Source organism: Dermacentor andersoni, chromosome 4 (genome assembly GCF_023375885.2).
Source record: "Dermacentor andersoni chromosome 4, qqDerAnde1_hic_scaffold, whole genome shotgun sequence".
Lineage (NCBI taxonomy): Eukaryota > Metazoa > Arthropoda > Arachnida > Ixodida > Ixodidae > Dermacentor > Dermacentor andersoni.
Window position 1 is genome coordinate 77,344,199 of NC_092817.1, and position 17,038 is coordinate 77,361,236.

The 17,038-nt window shown below is 43.9% G+C and overlaps 1 protein-coding gene across 2 annotated transcripts in view; it reads right to left on the reverse strand.

Annotated features, from left to right (window-relative positions):
- Nucleotides 1-4,087: 4,087 nt before the first annotated feature.
- fzy (cell division cycle 20 protein fzy) overlaps nt 4,088-17,038 on the reverse strand; it is a 45,347-nt gene continuing 32,396 nt past the window's right edge. For both annotated transcript variants that reach the window (XM_050183249.3, XM_055073937.1), the window contains exons 9-10: nt 8,726-8,843; nt 4,088-4,561 (exon numbers count right to left, since the gene is read on the reverse strand). In XM_050183249.3, coding sequence (XP_050039206.1) covers nt 4,380-4,561; nt 8,726-8,843 — 300 coding nt within the window. In that variant the 3' untranslated portion in view covers nt 4,088-4,379. The remainder of the gene's footprint in view (nt 4,562-8,725; nt 8,844-17,038) is intronic.

Sequence of the window (17,038 nt, forward strand, 5' to 3'; positions counted from 1 at the left end):
TCCTATCATAGCAGATATTGTTAACAAAATGTTTAAAGCAGGCATATTTCCCAGTTCTCTGAAAGTTGGTAAAATAACACCTGTTTACAAAAAAGGCAATCGTGAACTTCTGAATGACTACAGGCCTACTTGTATTCTTTCATTTTTCAGTAAAATCATTGAACGACTAGTTCATACACGTTTATCATCCTACCTAGCAAAATCTAATCTACTATCACCTAAACAGTACGGCTTTCGGCAGGGTTGCTCAACTGAGCTTGCACTTCTAACCTTCGCCGATAAAGTAAAGAAGGCAATCGACCAAGGCTTGCTGGTTGGAAGTGTATATATAGATCTAACAAAAGCCTTTGACACCATTAATCACAAAATTCTAATACATAAACTTGAATCTTACGGCATAACTGGCCCAGCACTTCAGCTTATTTCTAGCTACCTAACTAATCGTACTCAAGTTGTTCAGATTGACAGCAAACTCTCATCTGCTAAGAACATATATCGAGGCGTTCCTCAGGGCTCGATCCTTGGCCCGCTGCTGTTTCTGCTATTTATCAACGACCTACCTAATGTTCTAACCACTACAGACTGTATATTATATGCAGACGACACGACTATTTTTACTTGTGCTAACAATGTCGATGAGCTACAGCAAAATGTTAACGTTGATCTGCATAACATAACTTCCTGGTGTCAAAAGAACATGTTGTGCATCAATCCGCTAAAAACGGTTTTTATGGCTTTTCATTCCTTCCCGACACTAATTTCGAACTCTATATCGGTGCGTCTTGAAAACAACTTAATACCAATATCTGTTAGCACTAAGTTTCTTGGCGTAGTTTTAGACAGGCATCTGAAATTCAATCTTCATGCGCAGTCACTTGTCCGTAAGATATCGTTTGGAATACGCGCCATAATCAAAACCCGCTCGTATTTTCAGCCACACATTATCCATTCCCTTTATCATGCACACATTCACAGCCATTTATCTTACTGCATATCAGCCTGGGGAAACGCATACCTCGCTCACCTCAGCCAACTTCAACGCATGCAGAATCAGGCGATTCGCTTCATGACTTTCAGCCATTTCCTATCGAATGCAACGCCACTTTATTGCAGTTTAAACATTCATCCTCTTCATCAGCTCTCAGTTAAAGTTAACAATCGTGATCTATAAGTTATTTCGTAATATTGCATACATAGATGGCTTTGTTATTGAAACTTTTGTAAATACTAACACTACTAGGTTCTCTGAACTCTATAATCTTCTTTTGCCTAAATGCGCACAAACTATGGTAAGTTCACTACCACATTTGCGGGAATAAAACTATGAAATTCTATTCCACATACCATTAAATCATCCCCCACAGAGCATATATTCAAGAATCGGGTTAAGAAATACCTTATGCAGCAACTCTCTTCATCCTAACCACTGACTTTTATGACTGTAATCATAATTGACTTAGCTATTATACTACATGTTATATTACTCATATTTTTATTGTATTGTACATTTGCATTGCTTGTTCACTACAGAAGTCTTCTTCGCAATTTTTTGTCTTACTAAACAGTTTTGAGTTCTTTTTTCGCGCTGTTTCTTACTTAGTCTGTAATGCCACCGTAACCAATGCTTGATCTGTATAGTTTTTTTTAATTATTTTTTCATGTATGGGAGTCCCCCTGACAGTTTGTAACTTTGGGACTCCCTGTGTAGTGCTCATTTTGCATACAATTCTTGTAAATCTGACATCGTTGATGAATAAACTTGAACTTCAACATACATACACAGTAGAACCTCGATAAACAGAAATCGGTTAAACGGAATCAACGCTTAAACGGAACAAACGCCTCGCAGTTGGTTGGTTTTGTATTAAGGCAATGTAAAAAAAATTCCGTTAATCGGAATTTTCAGACCACCGTATGAACGGAACCGAAAATCCAAATGCTGAAGAGTTTCTTCCAACGAGAAGAAGGTTCCGAGCTGTTTTTGAGCAGCCTGTCTAGTACGAGTGGTGCCATTCAAAGAAAACGGTTGCGAGAGCTCAAACAAGCAAACATAAAGTCCTTTTTCACAAGCCAATAAATCGCAGTTCCCACCGATTTCCGCGGAATAAGTGGACTATAAAGATTTTTTTAAATTTTAGTAGTGCTCTGAAAAAAAGTTCATTGCTTTCTGCTTTCATGCAATAAAGTTTGTGCCCATAGCGTACAGTCCTCTTTAATACCTAGATTTTGCATCCGAGATCCGCTTAAGCGGAGACTGTCAATTGCGCGCACGCCTGCCTCGTCGGGACCAAGCAGTCGAAGGGATTGCGAAATCCTGAATCCTCTCTCTCTCTAAACGAAACTCCTGATAAACGGAATATATTTTCCCAGTCCCTTGAGGTTCCGTTTAACGAGATTCTACTGTACATATATCCATACATATATACATACATATACATATATCCATACATATATACATACATATACACATACATACATATACCATACACATACATACATATACCATACACATACACATACATACATATACCATACACATGCATACATATACATACCGTATTTACTCGATTCTAAGCACCCCCTTTTTTTCACGATCGCGATGCCCAAAGTGAGGGGGGGTGCTTAGATTCGAAAAATCTAGAATGACCCCCCCCCCTCCCTCTTTTCGCTGCGACATCACGACGAGATGGGTGCGAGAAATAACATTTTATTTTGCAAACATTCAAAAGAAAAATTGGTGCAGACAGTGAACCCACCACTTGTGTAGGATGCTCAGTCACAATCACTGCCACTCGAGTTCGTCGCACTGCTGGAACCGCTGCTCTCGGTATCCCACAGCAGGTCGTCTTCCGTTCCATCGAAGTTGTTTGTGATCGAGCACTTCTTAAACGATTTGACCACAACATCCACTTGGACCCTCTTCCACGCATCCGAAATCCACTTTGCGATGGTTGATGGGGACGCTTTGTGCAGCTTTCCCGTCGGAGTCTCCTTCCGGTCAGGGTTTCGCACCCACTCTTCATCTCCTGTCCGAGATTGGCTTTGAAGGGCTTGTTGACTGAAACGTCGAAAGGTTGCCGCACTGGCGTCATACCACCCGGAATCGCAACCACGTCACTATTGATGTTCCGAAGCTTTGTCTTTACCTCCGGGGTCAGATGGCCACGAAACACGTCCAACCGAAGCATGGACCACGTGCCTGTATAGGTCCGCCGAGCAATGATTCCAGGGAGAGCAAGCGCGTTTGGCGGCCTTGGTTACGCGCTCTGCCTGACAAATAGGGGGGTGCTTAGATTCGCATGCAAACTTTTTTCCTAACATTTTCGCGAAAATAGAGGGGGGGTGCTTAGAATCGCGAAAATACGGTACATACATACATACATCGCTTGGAGATACTCAAACTTAGTCATAATCAACTTCTCAAATATAATTACATTAAAAGTGTCAATGAGAAAATTGTAGAGCGATATGAAAAACTCCCGATACAGCTTTCGGTTGCTCAATACATGCTGCATAAGCGTTTTTCAGAGCATGAAAGAAGCCCGCAAATGCACACAAAATAGCCACGTGACTGGCTGCTCGAGGCACTCATGCGTGCACTACAATACGAACTGTGGTACAGCAACAGCTATCATTCGATTCACTGACTTCGGTATTTATATTAGATGTAGCCTGGGGTGTGTTAGCCAGTGCCACTCAGAGCCATCAAGGGCAGATGTGGAACATCCTTTTTGCCTGATGGTGTCATGCAACACATTAACTTAGGAGCAGGCACATGGCTAAAAAGCCCTTGTATGCTACCTAAGGACGTAAAGGCTGCCAGATTCATGGCGCAACCAAGTCGTGCAGGTTAATACTACTACTGAAAAGTACATGACTGTTTGGTTCCACGCAGTCCTGTGCTCTCGGCACCACTATGCCAACTATAATGACACATGTATATATAGCACTTGTGCCTCATGAAAATTTCAAGAAAGAAAATGGAGAAAATAGCTCAATCATGCTCAAAAGTGTAATGACATAAAAGCCTCAAAAATTTTAAGTGGCAATAAGTAGAAGATCCTGAAGGAACAAAGCAAAACAAAAATCCACAAGGTGCACTTTATTAAGGTCACAAGGCGATTGAGGAAACGTGGTAAAGCTTAAAGGAGTAAGAATGGCCAGTTTACGACCTCCCTCCCAGGAATTTTGCTTGCTTAAAACAAGTTAGCTTTGCCCGAATGAACTCCATGATGAATGGAAGAAAAAAAAACTGAAGGAAGAGATAAGCATGCTCAGCACTGTAAAACACCCTCTAAATGTGGACATGCAGCCTTCAAGTACACAGTCCAAGTCAAGAAATGCCAGTGATGGCACTTCAAAGCTAAATTGTGAAAGTTTCAGCGGATGCTCTGCCGGAAGATAGTCGAGGCAGTTGAGTCCATACGCAGCTTCTGTTGCTTTTTCTTTGCTGGGTCAATGGCAAAGCAATTCCATATGCGGAGTGTCTCATCAGCACCAGCCGATGCCACCATGCTTCCATCTGGACTCTGGCACATGCAGAGAACACGAGCTGTGTGCCCTGAAAGAACAGTGCCTATTTCAGTGCCTATTTGATAATGCCAAACTAAAGCACGACAGCAGCTGCACAGAAGTAAACAGAGCGAAGACAAGTGTAAGTTCGCACGAACCATCACATTATGGTCTCATCAAATCTGTTATATAGTGATGGTGAAGAATAAGAAATACTGCCAAACATGCGAGTTAACAATCTAACTCTCCATTGGGCAAAACTTGTGCCCAGCAAGGCAAGGAGCTACATTCAAATCATTACAATAGCAGCAAGCACGTTTGCCAAATCTAATCTCACGAGTCGTCTTTCCACTATTATAAGTTCAAGAGCACATTCCTCATTGCTTGTGCTCGCACAGACTTGACAATGTATAACAGTATTTATGTTGTGTCTGCAATTTAATAGACACTACAGTATTGAAGACATCCTTCAAGAAATTTCAGATACAGTAGGCATGTTTTGGGCTGAGTGACAATCTAATGACAGTGACATTCCAATGAAAAAGATCATCGGCAAAAAGCAAAACAATGCATGCATGGCAAAAGAAACATGAAATTTGTAACCACTGACTCCACCTGCCATCACATACCTTACAGGTGCAATTTTAGAATGCAGTCAAAAGCATTGAATGCAAAGCAACATTAGTAGACCTTGTAAACGCTTACAGTAAAGTGCTAATTACAGCAAGTATGAGTGGCTATCAAATGAAAGTGCTGTATTTCATAATTCTTTCACAATTTTTTAAGCAATGCATTTAGCCGAGTGAGAACAACCACAGACCTCGGCCGCTACCATGCAAACAAATACCTGCCAACCTGTGAACACTTGAATTTGTAAATATCCCCCAGACATAAGGGCGGTAGGGATGCTAGCAAGTATGTTATTAAAGGTGCCCTGAACCACTTTTTATCGAAGTGGAGAAAGGAATTTGAAGTGAAAATAGGCTATTTCAGAAATACTTTGCCGTAAAAAGTACTTCAATGCATTGAGCAGAAGCAGAGCTATTGGAAATCAAACACTGCCTCCGCTGTGCTCCCATTCCTTCTTCGATGCCTTGTGCTGCGAAGGCTACGGTGCAGTGGGGCGTGCCCACAGCACTCCGCCTTCTAAATGTCGCTGTGGTGCGCAGCTCAAATTTCATTTTGGATGTTAACATAGACGCCATGACTTTCATCTTTGGTGCCTACGATGCGCTAAACATAAGCCAAACGCTATTATCCTCAGCGAGCCGCAGTGCGCTTATCCAGTGGGCTTGTGGCAGCACCCCGTGGCAGCCGCAGTATCTACGCCATGTAGCTGACCGCAGCTTGATGTCAGCTATCGGCCAATAGGAGCCGTCTAAGGGAATGATGAAATAGTGCATCCAATGACAAAATAATGCATCTAGAAGACAGCGAGGACAGGGCCTTTTGTTGAAAAGAGCGTTTGAGATAAAGATGACTTCGCAATCAGAGTGCAAACTCCACACATCGCGTTTGACAGCAAAACTGTCAAACAGCGTATGCTTCCTGCAGACTATGTTATTTCACCAAGCCCAAGGGGTGGTTCAGGGCTCCTTTAAAGCTTGCCCCAAGCACACACATCTTTATGGGATACTACACATGCACATTATTAATAATGATTAAACTTTAGACGTAGCACACAAGCAGCAGCAAACTTGGAACAGCAAAGACTGACAAGCAACACATTACCATAGTTGCACGATTCTACCATGCCCCCAATTGTAACACGTAGTTATTTTACCGCCCAAATATAAGAAAAATATAACTTGGTGCCGATTCTACTGCGCACATCAAGTAATGAAACCCGAGTCAACGTGTAATGTGTAGGAACGATCTCATGGAACATACAAAAGCGTACAGACATGCACACTGCTGAATCTTAGCAGCTAGTTGCTGTCGAAGTCCAATGACACCTCCTTTTTGCCGTCTGCCAACCACAGAAACTCTTCTTCAGTTCTACATCCAGTAAAACCTCGTTATAATGAAACATGATATAATGAACTAATGGATATAACGAAGCAATCGCGATTCCCCTTGAAATTCCAATAGATGCCCATGTATTGAAAACCTCACTTTAACGAAGATAAAATTTCCTCGCAATGGGTAAAACGAACCTTTCTTCTAGAGCGCAGCTCTTTGGCGCCTGTTCCTGCATTTCGCGGCGCCGTCGTACCTCGCCATAACCAGCTGATGGGCAGTGTACTTCCACGGAGGAACAAAATTCTCAGGGTGCTCTCAGTCTTGTTCGCTGCACGTATGTATGACTTTTGCAAACTGTGGCCATTCGTTATCAGCAAGGGCCGATCACCACTCTGTACAGGAGGCCTCTTGCGCTTTTGAAGCAGACACGCATTCCACAAGCTTGAAAGCGTGGATGACATCTTATTTTTAGTTTGAGTGGTTCCAAGATGCTGCACCGCTGAGTTTGTCTTTCTTGTAGACATTCAGGCTTTCCGTGAATGACATTTTAGGGCTCCGCGAGCTGCCAGAATGAACCCAACCCCCCACCTCCACTTGGACAGATCATTACATTACAGTCTGAATTTAACAAAACTGCTGTACGCCACACGCGCACTTGGCACATGATACATGCAATAATTCTGCCAAATTAATTGGCAAAATAAGCCAACTTTTATGCATTCTACACTGCCTTGGAGAAGCAATTCAGTAAGTTCCAGCTTTTCATGATGTCGGGAAACTGTTGAGACATGCGGAGATCCTAGACAAATTTCAGACAGGCATATCTTATACTTTGATTCATCGATATATTGAACTATGTTGAGATTCCCTTCAAGTTAGATATATTCGGTATCAACTGTATTTCATGGCACATTATTCCTACACTGCGAAAAGCGAACTTAAATGTACAGTAAAAGCTCATTAATTCTGACATATTTGGCCCCACAGGTTAATTCGGACTACTTTCAGAGCTCAGCGAGCGCTGAACAACGCAAATGTGCAATGCAAAAGAGCAGACATGGCGTCCACCGAAACAAAGTGGCAAAGTTCGTATCGCCATAGTGATCAGTGGAAATCGTACTTGAATTACAGCAAAGCGCCGAAAATGTGCGATGCAAAAGACCAGACACGGCGTCCACCTAAAGGGAGCGGCGCAGTTCGTATCACCATAGTCATCAGTGGAAATCGTACTTGAATGACAGCAACACCAGAACGCTTCGTGCCTATTTGTGTCTGAAGCCATTATTCTTGCGTTTACCGCCACACATAGCACCACGTTCGCCGCGTGCCTTTGCAACTGCCCAGTCGCCATTCAGGATTGCGTCGACGGCGGCCGCAGTTTCGTCCGCAGTGGTTGTGGCAAACAGTAGTTTCATTCTGACTCTGTACACATGTCGGCAGCATGCCTTCACAACTGCGTAGTCACCATCTATGATCTCGTCAACAGCAGCCGCTGTTTCGTCTGCAGCGGTTGGGGCAAGCAGTAGTTTCGTTTTTACTCAGTGCAAAGCTGTCGAGAATGAACAGCACCGTCTACAACGCAATGGGCAGCGGCCTGGCGGCATTTGCGAAAAAGTAATCTGGACGTGTTTGCGGTAGTGAAAAGCGTGTCTGATAAAGACATGTGCCACGGCCACGCTATGAAGGAAGTCGCAAGGCCTTCGCTGCTGCGAGTGCTAATTAGCCACCAGATGATGAGAACTGTAGCTTCTGCACTGCTTTTGTGCGAAGTAGAAACAGGATTTGCTGATTCATTAAGTAATAAAAACGTGTTGACGTAGTAAGCATTTGTTTGTTTTCTTGACGCCCTCGACAATTTGACATTAAGTTAATTCGGAAATTTCTTTCGTTCCCGTAATATGTGAATGAACAAAGTTTTACTGCATTTAATGATAACTATATTGACCCCTTTTGAAGAACGCTTACATCGTTGCATGTTCAGCCTTAATGCATGCGTCAATAGGCCAAAAGGCAAATTTTTATTTTGCCACTCTTTCACAGTTGAAATCCGATAAATCGCATATGATTCTAACTCGCAAAATAATTTACCTGCACGAGAAATGAAATATTTGATGCCGGCACGAAAAACTGAACATGTATGCACATTTCATTAAGACTGGATAACAAAATTTCCCTTTCTGAAGCAGGCTGCACCTTAAGGAGAGAACCTTAGGAGAACCTGTCTCAAACTAGCATGCCACTAAATACTCACCAGTGAGTTCTGCCACTTTCTTCATTGATGGGTATTTCCAGATGCTGAGTTCATGCTTGGAGAAGCCGTGACCCGATATGATCTCCTTGTGCTCGTTGGACCACAGGATGGACGATACCTATCAAGAAAGGAGTTATAGGTACTTAAATCACAGCAACCAGTGATGCACTGCTAGAAGTGGTAAAGAAGACTCGGTGGCATCTTAGTAAATGACTTGGCACGTGGCTGCTACTATTGTTATGCAACTGTTGAGGCCATAGAAAGCAGTCACTCAAGCTTTGTAGACCAGTCAACAACAGTGACAAGGAACGATCGAAGCAGCATAAAACATTTGCAAAGATTGCTTATATACCCAAAGTTAACCTGTCCTGTGTCATTAGTCGTCAATGGTGAGAACGAGTTCCTCATTGCAATGGCTAGAGCCTGTGCATACTTTGCCAATGAAGCCATTTTCAAAGTCAGGTTAGTGCAGGAACTACATTCTTCCTTTTTGTCTGTGTTAAGCTGGCACACACAGGTCCATATCACATTTTCCAGTAGGCCCCGCAGAAAAATCCTAGAACCATGTCATAATTTGAACCCTCGAACCTGCTAAAGGAAACAAGCAAGCCCTGAATGCTCAGCCAAACATTTTGTGTTCTTAAGTGCAGAACGCAAGATGGTTCCTCATAGTACTTGCTGGCTGGCACATTGCACAAAGGGGTAATAAACAGTGTCTCAGTAACTAGTTCCATGTACCATTTCTTTTGTCCACATGAGCACAGTCACTATGGTCACACTTTGAAGCCTTGGTGCAAGGGGATACACTTGAACTCCGTTATAATTAAATGGAATATAATGGAACAATGGCTATTATGACAAATACAATTCCCCTTCAAATCCCCATGAAGACTGAAGTATTTAAAGCTTCATTTTAAGAAAGAAAGATATCCTGCCAATGGTTTATTGAGCTACATTTGACTGAAACCAAAGTACACACTACCATTATGCACCAAGTACGTACATCACTTTTCAGGGGGCCCGGCACAGTAGCTCAAAACTCTTGCGTTTAACACGCCGTCAAACAAATGGTCGTTCTCACCCCTATGCATATATTCACTTCCATCGTGGGCATGTGCAGCAGTATGCGGCTCATTATCGCCATCACACTTGTCTGTCTCTGCGGCGTGCCAAGTAGGCTCGCACAGCTAGGCGTGGGAAGACATGCTGGCCTAGTTCACACAGCAGGGCCCAACGTAGTTGGTGCTGCTCAACACAACTTGGGGAGTCTGTAAATGACTGCTTCTTTTTTTTTTTTTTTTTACATTTTCCAGTTACAACTTCTTGCACTGCCATCCACAGAGCATAACAATCAGCTGTGAAAACAAATTAATAGAAGGAGTCTAACAGTCCGTATAACAGTCCGTTCCCATGTTCCTGATATGACACTGCTTCCCACATAATCACGAGTCTTTGAACAGTCTGTGTAAAACTCACAAGTGCTGTATGTTTCTTGTACTGTGCAGAACTCTCGTGCTAGTGCTCCTGTGGGGTGTCCTGCTTCTTAAGGGGGTATGATAGGGTAAACCCCCCCCAAAAAAATCGAATGTGCCATTTTGGCACAGAAAAATTGACTGCACTATAAGGAACATGCCTGTGGAAGCGCGGCCTCGAGCGCCCGCTCAAAGCGGTTCAAGTGTCGCACCAAAATGTGCCGCGCACCTTGGCGTTCAAAGATGGCGGGCGAAGGCCAGTTTGTTTATCGTTGTCGTTCGTGGTTTTCTTCATTATGCCGTGTTTTCTGCTTGTATGTGCGCGTGTGGTAAGTAAATTATTTGTACTAAAAAAATATATATTAATTAAAAGAAAATGGCACATCCACCCAATCGTAGCAATTGCGACAAAGGAATCCCATACGGGTTCCTCAAAAGAAAATCATCGCAATCGATGAAAAATTAATCCTGGTCCGGGGCTTGAACCTGGGATCACCGCCTTTCTGGGGCAGCCACTCTTCCATCTGAGCTAACCAGGTGGCTAGCAGATGGTAGGGCGAAGTCAAATTTGTCAACAACTCAAAGCAAAGGCAAGAGTTTAAGGTGATAGTTCTGCAGCTACCCGCAAGTTGGAGAGAAGTAATTAATAAAGGGAAAAATCAGACATCCACCCGTTCGTAGCAATTGCTACAAAGGAAACCCATACGGGTTCCTCGAAAGAAAAGCCTCGCAGTTGAAGAAAAATTCGTCCTGGGACTCGAACCCGGGACCACCGCCTTTCCGGGGCAGCTGCTCTACCATCAGAGCTAACCAGGCGGCAAGCAGATGGTAGGGCGAAGTTGAATTTGTCAACAATTCGAAGCTTTTGCTTTTGCTTACGTGGTCGACTCTGTTTCGAGTTTCAAACGTAGGTATTACTTGCCCAGAAGATGGCATGATCGTCCCGCAAATGGAGCAGAAACAGAACTTTCAAAGGTAATCGGTCTCCTGAGCAAATGTATTCATGGACGAACACAGAACACCAATGGGTCGCTCAATCAACTCATCTGGTGCCGCTGTCCTAACAAAACTGTCAGTGCTTACACATTGAAGACAGCAACTAACAATGCTGTGGCCTACTACAATGACGGTAATTCTGCATGAGAAGTTGTTCTGGAGACCCTTGGTCCGTTCCAGGTCTCTTTTGTAATATTGCCCTCGACAGGATTGACAAAGAGCGTGTTGACAGGGCAGAATTCTATGACTCTACCGAGAACAAGGAAGGATAACTTATCAAAAGGAACAGTAAGAAGAGTTTTGGAGACCCCTGCAAGAAAATCAGCAGTGAAATGTATTCTCCTGGGGCATTCTGAGCATCCACAAGCAGTAGTCGAACATAAAACTTCTTTTTTCTCAAATTGCATTTTTTATGAATTCTTCAAATTCAATGTACCTTTTCTCAAGCTGGCGTTGTTTGAGAGCAAACAACGCGACGCGCGGCAAACACCCACGTTGCCGCCGACGCGCGAGCACCCGAACGAAAAAAAAGGAGCGGTGCTTTCGCGCTGCATTTTCTGGGTTGCCCGACAACATAACTCCCAACGACATGCATTGTCTCCGTTACTGCATATATAATATGCCCTTAAACTTACAGAACACTACAAAAAAAATAATCTTAGTGTAATTAGACAACAATATTTTTGGCCGAAGTGTATTTATCAAGCTTAATTTCAAGCAGCAAGACTGTGTGTGAAACTGCGACTATGTACCTTCCGCATGCTGAGAGGCCGCTGCTTGTTTACAACTTCACATAGAAAATAGAGTGTCGGCCGCTTACCACCGAGCAGAAGAGGCGATTGCTACTATTAAGGGGGATGCTGAGGGCATCTGCTATACTGTCTACGCTGAGGGTATCTGCTGTAGCTCGCCAAGCCTGGTCACGTTTGATGTTCTTGTAATTGCGGTCGCGTAGGTCCCACAGGACGCGACGCTTCTCAACTTCAGTTATTAGGGCCTCGTTCAAGGTTGCTTTGTCCATTTTAGGTGAACACAATACGCGAACCAACACGGTGCACGAACGAAATCACAGTAGTACGTGCTTTCTGTGACGCACGCGCCAGTTCTGCCGAGAAGAAAAAATTGCGCCAGAGAGGTTCCATCGAGATGTGCAGAGAGCAGGGCCATCTGGTGGTAAAACCAAAAACCAAGATGCCACGTGACGAAATGCCACGTGACTTACCCGAAATCCGATTGACGGATGCGCAACGCGACGCATTTTTTTTTTTTCTACTCCGAGCAGCAGCACGCGGCGGCGCGATTTCGTGACGGATCATGCTGGGCAAGCGTCAAAATGACATGCGCGTCCCACCATCCGCGCGACAATCGCGCCCGAAATCGCGCCATGCGGTTCCGCCTTCAGAAAGTAGTCATCCCATTCCAATGAAGCTTAGTACACATGTACTACAATCAGTCAAATATTCTGAACTAAAAAAATCTCATGATATGAATTATAACACGAAAAATTTACACTGCAAGAAAGCCCCCTTGTGGCTTTCTACAAGCTGAGATATCTTTTTTGGGTGTGAACTACAGGGTGGAAATGATATCTCTTTAGTTAAGATATAAGCTATTGGTATTTTGAATAACACTAATATCACCACATTCCTCGCGTGCTTGCAGAGAAAAGGTACATCAAATAATTAAACACACCTGAAATTTTGGGAGTGGGCCACAGGAAAGGCACACCATCTAGGCACAAACAAAGTGTGTCGTGTTGTACCCAAGCGCATCTTTTGTAAGCGCGCGAAATTTGATGCGACATCTGCAGCTGTTTCTAAAATATTATGTTAAAACTAACATGTACCATTTACCCTACCATACCGCCCAGAGGTCAAAATTTAGTTGTGGTGTTTCATTTGTGCACGAGCCTGCAACGAACACGTAGCCGCGATAATTTTTCAAAATGGTGCCGTAATAGCAGAGTTGCATGCATTTGATGATCACATCATTTCGCTCTTTCCTTTGCTAAGCTCCGTTTGTCAGCTGGTCTTCTCACTGAATGCTCCTTCAAATGCCACTTCACATACGTCATCACCAACCCACTTTTCGAAACACTTTCCACTTCCGGTTACTGTGACTCCACACTTCTCGGCTACCTGCTGTTGCTCCTGTGCCAGTGCTCCTGCGAAGCGTGCCACTATGGACCGTGTTGCGTGCATGTCTAGAAAAACTCGTCAATATAATGGATCCATACGGTGACACGCCATGCCTAAGCACCTCTGCTGGAGGTGAACAGTTGTCGCCTTCCCCAAGTCCTGGCAACGATATAGGTTAGTATGTTCTGCCGTTTTCACCCACTGGCTGTTAAACCGTTCTGCGCTACCGGCATCATCAATGTAGGTCCGCGTGCAGCACGGAAGTGGCACCCACAAACACGTGAATCACCATTGCACTTTGATTCTGCCAGAACTCCAATGCACTCAAGCCAGGCATTGCGCAGGGTGCCATCATGACGCAGCCAGTGTCTTGGCGGTTCGTTTTTCCATTCGGCGCTCTTGCAGCCAAGCACTGCACACAGATCGCAAAACGCTGTCGGACTGTTCGTGCAGCTAATCAGACTACCAAGCACGACTGTATTAAAACACTAGCAACTTGGCACTTGCAGTGCAGGCCGTAGTTACCGATTCGCAAGTGCACGAGCGAGCAACACGACGAAAAAGAGCAGCGGGCACGCGTACCTGCTAGCAGACTAACCAGAAGTTGTAGGTTCTTGTTCGACAAATCAACAGCGTCTGCTCCATACACCCTGGTGACATCACGATGAGCACTGGAGATACCGGAAAGGCCCGGAGAGGAGCACAGGAATGTTTTTTTTATTTTGTGGCACGCCCGCAGCACGTGGTGCTGTAGCGCTTGACATTGTTGATTGCTATGGCATTCTGTACTTGATGAGCATGTTATGAAATGTTTGAAAAATATCAGAGGTGGTTTAGGGTCCCTTTAAGGTGCGGCAGTGAAAAATTAGAAATTGTGTAAAGTCGTGCCAGGGGGCTAATCTGGATAGTTTATCTGCAACATGAAGTGTCTCTTTTGGGATATCGCACTCAACGCTTTTCTTCATACCAAAGCCTGAGAAGCTTGATGGCAGGTGGTTTATTCCTATAGTGTATTCATGTGTTACAGGATGTGACAATGTCATAGCATATACAGTGAAACCTCGTTACTATGAACACCACATTAACGAACTTTTCAGATTAACAATTTTTTCAGAAATCCCCTGCTGACTTCTTATATTTTCAATGTAAAAATATTTCAGTACTACGACCTTCAGAATACCGAACTTTTCAGAATAACGATTTTTGTTCAGTCTCCCTGTGATGTTAACGCCTCAGTACTATGAACTAATATTCCAAAATCTGGGGATTCTTAGATTTTCGTGTATCCTTCATGACAGCTGAAACAGTAGGTTAGCAGACGACAAGGCGCTGAGAGCGGACGTCGTGGCGCATGGGTTCATAAAACCTGAGACAGCACCCGAGAAAGAAACAATGCAAGCGAGCAGAGGCGACAACACATCAGGTTTTGCGGGCGCATGCTCCACCTAGAAGTGTTGCCTAGCAACAGAGGTCTCTTCCTTCTTTCACCCTTCTTTCTGCACATGCCTCTTTCTTTCACGCTTCTTTCGGCGGCCGTACCACCTATGCGCGTGGTGAAATGTAACATGGAGCCACCTTTTTTCCAGCAGTTTTCTCGGCTTCAGTGTGTTTTGCGCGCGTCGCTCTTATTATACAATGCTTCAGTGGTGCATGGCGGCGGAATCTGTGGAAAATAGCAACAGCACGTGCCGAGAGCCAACAGAGACATTTTTATGGATAGCTCATATGGCGACAATCTATGAGCTATCATTTACAGTCACACCGTTAAGAGAAAATTGGTCTCTTAAAAGAAAAAGTTGCCTACTTGATCGATTGTGACATTCTAAAAAATATGCATTGTTTCTTCTTCCAAGGCTCCTTGGTTTAACGTCTATCTGAAGAGCTTGTTAAACAAAAAGAAAAGGATATTTCGCTGAGCGAAAGTGATGATGAAGCTCGAACAATGGCACGCGTACACCTGTGCTGATCTCGAGTACAAAAATGCCACTGCGCAGGCAAAAGACGTGTTCCACAATTATACCTTGCCCACTCTGCTTCAAGATAGCCCTCGGCAGTTTTGCAATGTAGTTTGTGGCAGCAAATCTAACACAATTCACTTGCTCGACAGTAATGGCGATGCTGTTCCCAATTGTGACTGCTGCAATGTGTTAAACAATGTTATTGTTTCTTGCTTTTCTAGCTTAGCGTTTTCTATGCCAACAGCTGCGAACTCTTGTTTTGTTCCAATGGATTTCATCTCTAGATTCAGGCGAGGTGTGCTGTCTGATAGAAAATATAAAGTCGTCTAGCTCTGCAGGTAATGACAACATGAATTTGAAGTTCTTAAGATATACAAAAGCTTACCGTTCCATTATACTTGAACTCTATTCGCAGTCTTTACAGACTTCTACCAAGGTCGATCCAAATAGGTCATGAAGCTTCGGGCGAAAAACGGTTCAGTACAAATTGTCACCGACATCAGCAAGGGTGGTTATGGGAGCAGCAATTGAAGCACGACTATGTTTGGAGGGAACAAACATTGGAAAAGAAAAAAGCGGTTTTCAATTCAAGCGAGACGCAGTTAGTCATTCAACGAAAATAAAATTCCTGGTCGATTTTACATATTTGTGACGAGTTAAGAAAATACAAGTTAATTTAATTTTACGATTATTAATACATTTCTTTTCAGCGCCCATCATTACAGGGGGCGTTGACACCACTATCACTCAAAATGCAATGCAGCTCTTGAAATGTGCAGAAAGGCCTGCTTGTAAAGTTCACCTGTTGAAATAAAACCCCCTCCCACATTGTGCTTTTTGCTTGACTAAGTTTGTCTGAATTTGGTGATGCGGGTAGCTTCATCGCTTCTTAACCTGTTAAGTCAAAAGTAGCGAGTTACGACCGCCAGATAATTGTTTAGTTTTCGTGCGACTGCGCTGGCCAAGGGGCTTGGCATCCGACGATAGGATCAGCACTCTACACCTAAAGCTTCCGTCGGCCTCCAAAGAAAGTATGTTCTGTACAGGGGCGAGATTTCAACAACCGTACGGCTGGCCTTTTCCTGCATCGCTTTCCGTGCTGAAAGCTCGAAACACCCAGCAAGTCGAATGGCGGGGCATTTGAATATATAGCTCTAAAAGCAGGCCAACAAAACAAATTTTTCGCCTTTGAAAACAAAATGATGTCGCTTCTATTTTTAACGGATATGGCGTCACATTTCCTTCTTCCGCCGGAATTGTTGTCTCCACATATAGATGGCGCTAAGCCCCATGAACCATCGATGAATTGCCATGTTTTGAACGTATGGGGTCCTATAGAAGCTTCACTACCAGGTATATTTACCTTGCTTCTACTTTGGCAGATTGGAAGGTGGGTAAGGTGGTTCCACTTCACAAATCAAATAACACCCATTGTCCCCTAAACTACAGGCCAATATCTTTAAAGGGACACTAAAGGTTAATATTAAGTCAACGTGGACTGTTGAAATACCATCCCAGAAACCTCGAAACGCTTGTTTTGTGCGAAGAAGAGACTTATTTTAAAATAAAATGCATTCTGAAGCGTCCGCATACCTCCAACGCTGTTCACATCACCTGCCCTCCGATCGAGGAGTATTGACGTCATGGTCTCAGTGACATTGCGCCGTCGGTGAGTAAAACAGCTCCCGCAGACAGCGCTACGGCTTTCCTGCACAAACGCAAACGCGCGGCCAGAAACAGAGCCAAGAC